Genomic DNA, 9,277 nt, shown 5'->3' with positions numbered 1-9,277 from the left:
CCTGCAAACATCCATTAGTGCTATAAATCCTGTGGTACTGAAGCTTTTTATCAGGCTTGCACTCTCCCCATGGATATTCTTGGATAATTGACTGTAGGATAATAATAACAGAAGATATATATATATGTATGTCTCAGTTTAAATTTAGATGTTATTTTCTCACTTTTTAAAGTAGTAAGGAAGCCTGTTGAAGACATAAGCAGTAACATTGTGATTTTATTGAAAGCAATTACAGGTTGTGCTTCTGGGATTATAAAATCAGCTCCTCTCACAGCAAAAGTAGGACCTGATCAGAAAGCCTAGAGCAGAAGGGTAGTCTCCTCCATTTGATTTCCACTAGGAATCTGAGACAGCCTTAATAGTAACAGAATGTGTTGATGGGGAAATGCTGTGGTGTCCTTGTATCATTATATGTCACAAGACTGTAAAATGTTAAGAAAGAAAGACTGATTTGAATAGATACTGATTATGCAGTAATTTTGTGTGTGTCTGGAGGATATATTATTTTTAGAATTCACTTTGGCATGATAAATATTTTAACTTTCAAAATGTCTAATTCATGGTTGCACTTCAGAAGAGAATTAGAGATAGCAAAGACCAATACTTCCACTTGATGGACAAAGTCCTTACCTTTAGCTGGCGGATTGCAACCTGTGCATGCATTCCAACTGGTGTTAGTAAACCTAAACCATCAAAGCGTGGAAGTTCTTTGGGTGAATGGATATCAAAAGTTATACCAGCATCAGTATAACCAAGAGAAGGTTCATCGGTGAATTGTTCCTGATACAAAAAGAATTATTTAAAGTAGTTTTGGCTCTGCTTACCATCTGAAGCTTTAGCTATATTTAAAATGGTGCTATGCTTTTTGATTTGGTCTTGCATCTCTAGTCACCTTTTTGACAATTTACAGATAAGTATAGAAGCAAACTGACTTGAATTCCCTTTGTTGATGACTTCTGTGGGTTTCCTTTCAGTTACTATAAAATTCAGGGGTTTTTTTATTCCTTCTGTCATCTATCAGTTTCAAAAGCAAGAAGACATAGATAAACATTTACTTATAAGTTGGATATTCAGTCCTTTTACTTGCAACTACCCATGGCATTTCAGCAAACTTTCCATTCCTCTCTCCAGAACCTGTCACTCCCATCACGTAATTCCTAGAGAATGAAAATGAATGTCTAAGTCATTTATCACTCAAAATTTTAGTTTTCCTTGCTGATCTCGCAAGGTGATATTAATTTTCTGGGTTTTGTTGCTCAAAGACAACTCTAATGAGGCCAGAGGTGATAGTGCAAAGACCAAGTCTTAGCTGTCATTGGGCACTTACAGCTGCTGCAATGAAAATTCTGTAATGCTTTAGAAGCTGGCACCATATGACCTCCCCTACTGGGCCTTTTGTTAAAATGAAATTATGTCACCCCGAAGTGCTTGCACAAAATGAGATTACTGCTCTGATGACATGTTTTAACTGTAGGTGAACTGCATATGTGTACATACACGTTCACTGACAACTTTCAAAACCATTTAGCTGGGGACAGAGCCAATAATTCTGACTTTTAAAATCTGTGCTAGATAGTTAAATACTTTGAAAATACCATCCCACCCAGAAATGATCTTCATATAGAAATTTGTGCATGAAATTCTGAAGGTCTATGTAAAACCATCCAAAGAAAAACACAAACACAAACCAAAACAACTCCACTTATCTTTAAGTTATTACACGATTTGTGGTTTACGATCATTAGGATAGCTGTACCTGTTGGGCATCAAAAAGCAAATGTAAGCCTCTTCCAGACAAACTCACTCTTCTTGCTGTAAGATCATGGTGATTAAAAGTAAAGCAGTTTCCATATTCAGTGAAAACATGTTCAAAATCCTTCAATAAAGGAAAATAGGGAAGAATAAAAGGAGTTTCCTTAGTGAATTACAATGCAAGCAATGGATTACTGGAGTGTTTGTTTGATTTTCCTAAAGGCAATGCTAAATATTCCAATCAGAAAAGTGTTAATTGATGGAAATACTCAGAAGGATTGCACCATTTCTGTAGGAAATGAAGTTAAAGGAGAAATTTCTCATTGTTTATTAATACCTATGAGCTGCTCAGAATCATTTAATGAAGTCCTGTTTTTCTATAAGTGTTACATTATGTAGAAATTACATATTCAAAACCAACTTGCTTAATTTTTCCAGTACATATTTAGTGAAGACTGTTTCAAAATTAAATGTCATGTAACACATGAAAGTACAGTATTTGCTTTAGTTTTAATTATTAGCACTTGTATCTTTCAGTTAAGAGAACTCTCCAATGCCTAATTTTAGAAACTGTAGCATATCTTAAGGTTATATCTGAAAGAATATAGTCCTGACTTTTCTGTTCACATTTTCTGTTTAAGTTGGGAATTGCTCTAAGGAAGAATTGACATAAAAATGGGATGCTCATATTCTTCGGCTGTTGTCCAAAATTCCCAAAGATGGACTATTTTCACCTCATTATTTAAAATTCCTGTGGATTCTGCATGTAGTTACTCTGGCTGTCTATATTCTTGACCTCAAGAACAACACTATGCAATCATGTAATGCAAAAAACTGTTCAGACTGACCTTCATTACAGGCCATTTATGGACAAGGTTGTTAGATGCAGCCTGGAGTTATGACAGTTTTCAAAGGCTGCTATCTGTGCAGAATTGGCACTGGGCAGAAGCAATTTAGACTGAAATCCCATTTTACAGCTCAAGGAGTCCTGCAGGCTGTCTCCGTAGGCAGTGGGAGAACTGGGGTAGTTTAGAGCAGGACTTTCTCCATTGGCTGACTGTAAAGGGACAACAGGGGGGAGTAGCTGGCAAAGGTAGATGTCTCAGGTGGAATGGTAAGAATATACCCCCTTCTCCTCCATGCTACTGTTTTAGTAAAATAAATATCTTTACCTGTGGGTAACATGGTTTTCCAAAGAAGTTGCATTCTAGCAATGTGCTGCTGTTCAGATAAAACCCATTTTTCCTTATAAACTCTTTGATGCTGAAGTTCTGGTTCCCCAGAAGAAAATCATCAAGCTCTTGAGAATATTTGTCTTCCATAGAAATTTTGTGGAGTACTCCAGACACAATGTTCCAAATTAAAAAAATTATCTTGAGGTTGCTTACTGCATGAGCTTGGAACCTGTCAGTGGGAAGGAGAAAAAATTACTTAGAGTTCTGCAGATCTCAAGGCTGCTCTTGCCAAATCTGTGACACAATTTCTTGTATGCTCACAAACTATAAGTGATTCTTGCCCACCACATTGCCCTTTGATCTCTACAGTATGAATATATATAATATATAATATATTAAAGAATATATTATAAATATATAATATTATATACATAGAATAAAGAATATAGTCTCCATTTCTAGGAAGCTATCTTCCATACCTGAAAACAGAAAATGAACACATTCCCATGGCTATTCTGGTCAGTCATATTGGACATATTTCTATTGTGTGCAGTTGTTTATTAAAAAAATAGATTTTCCATCTGTGTAAGACAACCAGATTTGCAGAACTGATGAAAAGCTGAACATGTACATGTGGGAAACCAGCTGGGAGGATCCATTCCTTTCAAAAAACCTGTCTTCTATAATGTAGAAAATTGATTTGTAAGTGCATTTGCAGTGATCTCATATACCTGCTTTGCTAAGGCACTACACCCCAGTGCAGAGACAGTCCACCTTCCCATGAGCTCTGGGGCTCCATCCACAGTGAATCTTGTGCAGTATAACCCAGGATGGCTTTATGGAGGGCAATGGGAAGGAGGCAAATGGTTCCAGGTGTTTGAGACTGGGACTTCTGGCTGATTCTGCCAGCGAAAGGCAGAAGATTGAGGAAACAATGTGGGGAAACTTTCTGCATTTCTAAAACTGTTCCTAACTTACATATTTGCTCTAAAAATCCAGCCACAGGTTTATTACATTATTTTCAAAGTGGCTACATCTGAATCTTGGCCATTACCTTCAGGTGTAGAAATCTGAAGTGACCTTCCATGACTTCCAAAGAAACCAAATGCTTCCCTCCTGAAAATCTCACTGACACCAGCTAGAACCATAAAGGTTGAGCACCTCTGAAAAACAGCATCTACTTTGCCCAAGATTTCTACATTTGTATGAGTTTTCTGTTTGAATATCTATGTTTGCAAATCCTGTATTTTATTTTTAACTTGGGTGTAACTGATGACTGTCCCTTAGTGACACTGTAGGAGCAACACTCATACATAGAAGAACACCACCAGAGAGGTCTTTCTTATGTTTCAAAACTTATGTTTTGAAGTGTAAAAATCTGTAGTGCAGTTGTTCATCTGAAGGAGGGGGAAGATTAAAAAAGCAACCCCCTTCCTTGATTCTTGTATTTTCCTCTTTATTTAAATCTCATGTGGTGGTGTGGAAGACATGCCCCTCAGAGCCATATTTTCCTTATTTTATGTGATTTGTTTAGGCATGTTGTGGAAGCTGACTGTTGTCAGGTAAAGAGGTATTGCCTCTGAAGAGCAAATAACAAACATAACTTTTACCTGTTCAAGTTGCAGAAAGTCACAGCAGGGAATTGGACATTTTCCACATACTGAACTACCACTGTAGTTGTGGTTGGCCAGGTGAAGTAGTAGATGAAGCGACTGCAGATTTGCCATATAACAGTGGCAAAACAGCCCATGACTATGAACAGCCACAGCACTTTGCGAGCCTTGCTCTGTGTTTGAACAATATTATGCACTCCATGAAATGAAGTGGATGAGGCAAACTCCTGATGATAATTCCTTCTGTCATCCAAATGTGGCAACAGTTTCTTTATTAAGTACAGCCGTATCTTCTTCAATATTCCTTGATATGGAACAAAGTGAAAACACATTTGTAAAATTAGCATTTAAATGACTTTTAAAGGAAACCACAGAATTTTGATATTGGAAGCAGTTGTAAAATTTTTCTTTAACTGTAAACTCTCTCTTTAAGTAGTGAACTTGCTTCTGAGGATGGAAGAGTTGTGTGCTAAGAGATGAGCTCAGTGCTGTCTGGGAACAGACTATATCTTGCAGTATTTCAAGCACACAAATTTTTAAGCACATTAATATAAGAGTAGTTCTGCTTCTGTGAAGAGATTGGATTTTGACGTACCTCGGTGATACAAGACCACAGGTTGCTTTGAACCTACTGTAAAAAGCTGAGCATCTGATTTTTACAGTAACATCCCATTAAAGTCCTGGTCCTTCATACTTGCTCTGAGAAGTAAGGTAAAAAGGGAAAGGTATGGAATGATATGAAAGGAAATTTTACTCTTTCACTATTAAAAGTTTTTGGATAAAACTTGAGAAGTTACAGGTCCAAAAGAAATCTGCTGTCTTGGTTTTTAGTCTTGTACGTGTCTGATTCCTTGACTTTGAAATAGGAATGTTTTTAGTTTTAGTTTATCCCACTTTTCTACAAACTGATGGTAAAAAAAAAAACCAAACCATTTTTAAATCTGAGTTTAAGAGCTGTAAGAGTAATGAACATAATCAGTACCTGGAATGTAGTCATTTTCTTATGCTTGTTGCTGAATGATCTTTGGGCATGGATTTGAACAAGATGTTCTCTCTCAAAACATCCAAATGAGGGAAACTTAATAAGGCCTTTCCTGTATGTAGTCATAATTGGACCAGTCTGTTTGCAAAGTGTTTCATTTGCAGATTGTTATCTGCTACTTTATTTTGTCATTAAGAAAGTCCATAGGAACGGTAAATTAAAGAAAGTTTGTAAGGAAATAATGATTAGGACCTGAAAATATATTTAGATTAGCATTTAAGAACAACTAAATGCTTCCCGCATTCCATCTTTTTAACCAGAAATGGATTTAATAGTGTGGCATGCATGGGAGGAAGAGAATATACCCTTTATAAGACTGATTTCCTTGAGGCTATTACAGTTGGACAGAGGATCAAAGGGATGTAAAAGAGCATTTCTGCCAAAGCTATCAAGACCACATCAGTAACCTGGGGTGCTGCTTTGGTCCCTGCACAGTCTCTGGACTGTGATAATGAAATCTCAGATGATGCTGGATTTCAAAATATTTCTGAAGGGAAAGAATTTTCTTTATGTTGATCTTTAAAGATGTAAGAACTTTGATCAATATTGGTTGAATTTACTCTGACTCCTTTTTATCATCAGTCTTCTGCTGGAAAACTGTTCAAAAGTTTCTCTCCTAGCTATTGGACTATTGGATCCTATTGCAAAGCTGTTGATCCATGTGTGCTTTTGTCTTGCTTTAGGTTTCCCGTTCACCAGTGCATGTGCAGTGGGACAAGCATTTTGCGTGTTTCCTGAGTAACAGCAAAGTACATTCCTACTGTGTGTTTGCGTCTGCTGCCCATAGGCTCTAGCAAGAGACCGCAAGCAGTCAGACCCTTTTCTTTCATGCAGAGTGCTGTGTGTGTTCATTCCTCCTATACACACTGTGCTAGGTAAGAGAGTGATAGCATATCCCTACATAAAAGTGCATTGCCATCAAAACCCGCTGGTTAGCTTAATCAGCAGAAGTGTAACTTAGAATCTATGCAAATATGTAACTAAGCTGTATTCTAGCTCTTGTGCATAGCTACTACAGTAAGTATGCATAACATTTTATCTGATTGTGAAATTTTTGCTGGTAGTACGTAAGATTATCCAATATCATACTGCTGCTTTCATTACTGTCTTTCCCCAGAGGAATTAGCACTACTAGGCGAGTGTCTTTAGGGATCCTTACTCTCCTTTCAAATTTCATTAGAAAATGCTATAATAAAAAAAAAAAAAAAAGAAAGAAAAAATATTAACATAGGGTCACATGGTAAATTTCTGAAATTTCACACATGTAATGGATTGGAAACCAGTATGAAATATGTGAATTGGGAGTAGCCATTTATTTTGGTGTTTGGTCTATTTGAGGAACTGGTACATTCCAGTGATACATAGTTAATAATAGAATGGTTATTCCAAATCTCAATTAATAAATAGTAAAAATAATACACCACAATAATAGGTAGATGTGAGGTTATAAATTATTAACTCTTCATCCTATGCTTTGCAAAGCTTGGGCTTTGTGTATCTGGACTAAGGTTATGTAACCAGCACAGTTGAACTACCTGTAAGTTGAGTATCCAAGTTGCTGCTAGACAGACAGTAAGTTCTCGCAAGACCTCAGACATACTAGACAGTAAGGTCTTGGGAGTGCTAAGTTCTTTTAGTACCAATAGAAAGTACATTTAATGTAGGCATTAAGCTAAGAAAAAGAAATAAGTAATTTGTCAAAGATGTGAATAAACCCAGTTTATGAAGATAAAGGTAGAGGATGGATAAGTGAAAAAGCAAGGAGGTAACTAAATGAGAGGAATCCAGAACTAGGAGCAAATCTCGTATTTGAAGCCAAATATAGAGCATAAATGTAAGAACTATAAAGTAGCTCATATGTTCAGGATGGGCTGCAGATGCTTTGCCTCAGGAAACTGATTACTGGAGAAGCCCCAAGAACCACCATGTTTAGTAAGAGAAACCTGATTTTCCGGTGTTGTTAAAGAAGAAATAAGTTTCCTGCATGTATGGCCAGGGACATACTGTTACGAGCTTATATAAAAACCTCAGAAATTCACAGTATCTTTAATGTTAACACTGTAAATTGAATTTAAAGGGGTTTTTAATTTCACTCAGCAGGTAGTTGATCACAGTCTATAACTGCTTGTATAGGGAGCTAATAGATAACAGTAATAGACTCTTCGATCTAATGAGCAGAAAAGTATAACAGGACCCCGTGGGAAGAAATGAAAGCTAAGCTTTTGCATAGCACAAATAAGGTACAAAATTTTCATTTTTATATTCCCAATGTTTAATTATGATTGGATTTTCATTAATGAACATACTAAAAAAGAATGGCCTTTTAAAATATAGCTCAGCAGCAGCAGGAGCTTGTGCCTGGAAGGAGCTATATCATTCAGAAAAGTAGTTGCCTAGTTAAAACTGTTATCTCTATTTTAAATGCAGAAAGGACAAATAGCTAGAGACTTTTCCTCACCTCTTAAGTAACTGTATGATTTTTTTTCTACAAGCTTTTTTCATCTCTCTCTGTATGTTGAAAACGTACACTACTGCTATTTTTGGACAAGGTTAAAGAGAAATGAGGCAGATTTTCTCATTTTGGTTGTCAGTCCTGAAAAAAAACTACCAAAATGTAACAAAACTCTTAGTAAAGCACTCTAATGTCTAGTCACATACCTTTAGCATCTGACTGAACGAATCTCCCAAGCTGGTCCATGAGGCTGTGCTTATTTCAGTAAGGAAGGAATGGATAACAAGCTGCCTTATCACTGTGATCATTGCTAGGTAATGGCTTTTATAGAAAACTAAATGAGAGGTGATGCTCAATGACACATAACACTGGGCAATTTACCTGCCAGGGTTGCTATGTTTTGCCTTTAAGTAAAGTGCTCTGCAACGTAAAAGGGATTATTTTTATGATAGGATCAGATGTACATATTTATATACAATTCAAGTATGTATTATACTAATAATAGTACAAATGCAAGCTTGTTTGGTGTATTGCATCACCTTGCAAATTTCTTCTGTATTTTTACCTTTTATTTTAGAAAGATCAGTTATCTAAACTAAAATACTGCACTGTTCAGAACTGAATAGATTCTCTTAATTAGATAAGGAGCCCTTCCTACTCTGGAGGGCAGTAAATGTCTGCCACTAGGTTCCCACCAGCAGCAGGATTTAGTTCACTGCACTTTGAATAGTTGTCTTCATAACCAGCTCCAGAATTCATGTTCTTGTGGGCTTTAGCAAAAATGAGCTGGTTTTCCTGAGAACTAACCCTGTGGTTGAGGATGAAAATGCATGCAGAGTCAGTAACCCCTTAAGATAAAGGGCAGAGACTGATTTTGTGTTAGATGTGTGGTATGATCTTGTTTGAAATCTATTTCAAGGAAAAAACTGAGCATCTAATAGAAGGCAATTAAAAATACTAGTAAATTCAGACCTGAGTTGTGCTTGATTAATACTTTAGAAAATGATAATAAAAAACCCCTTCACATTCCCTTTCTGATCCAGTTCTTTTATTCACTCTGTTAGCAATGGTCCAGTTGATTGCCCACAGTGTTCTTGGGTTATCAGGTGAATTAACTTAGTCCCTCAGTGTCTCACTGTCTAGTTGTTTGCCAACAGCTTGACAGTTGTTATCTGCCATGATGTTAAAACTACAAGCAGCAAGCTGAAGCACTGAAATCCTGCCTTACCAATTTGGTGGCCTT

The 9,277-nt window shown here is 36.6% G+C and overlaps 1 protein-coding gene across 1 annotated transcript in view; it reads right to left on the bottom strand.

Annotated features, from left to right (window-relative positions):
* Positions 1–8,280, bottom strand: part of ASIC5 (acid-sensing (proton-gated) ion channel family member 5) — a 15,414-nt gene extending 7,134 nt beyond the window's left edge. The window contains exons 1-6 of the mRNA XM_010010895.1: positions 8,241–8,280; positions 4,538–4,844; positions 2,925–3,156; positions 1,757–1,876; positions 631–780; positions 1–91 (exon numbers count right to left, since the gene is read on the bottom strand). The exon at positions 1–91 is cut by the window's left edge and continues 78 nt beyond it. Coding sequence (XP_010009197.1) covers positions 1–91; positions 631–780; positions 1,757–1,876; positions 2,925–3,156; positions 4,538–4,844; positions 8,241–8,280 — 940 coding nt within the window. The remainder of the gene's footprint in view (positions 92–630; positions 781–1,756; positions 1,877–2,924; positions 3,157–4,537; positions 4,845–8,240) is intronic.
* Positions 8,281–9,277: the final 997 nt, after the last annotated feature.

The sequence above is a fragment of the Nestor notabilis genome, unplaced genomic scaffold (genome assembly GCF_000696875.1).
Source record: "Nestor notabilis isolate BGI_N333 unplaced genomic scaffold, ASM69687v1 scaffold21753, whole genome shotgun sequence".
Lineage (NCBI taxonomy): Eukaryota > Metazoa > Chordata > Aves > Psittaciformes > Psittacidae > Nestor > Nestor notabilis.
This window is presented reverse-complemented; position numbering and strand designations above follow the sequence as displayed.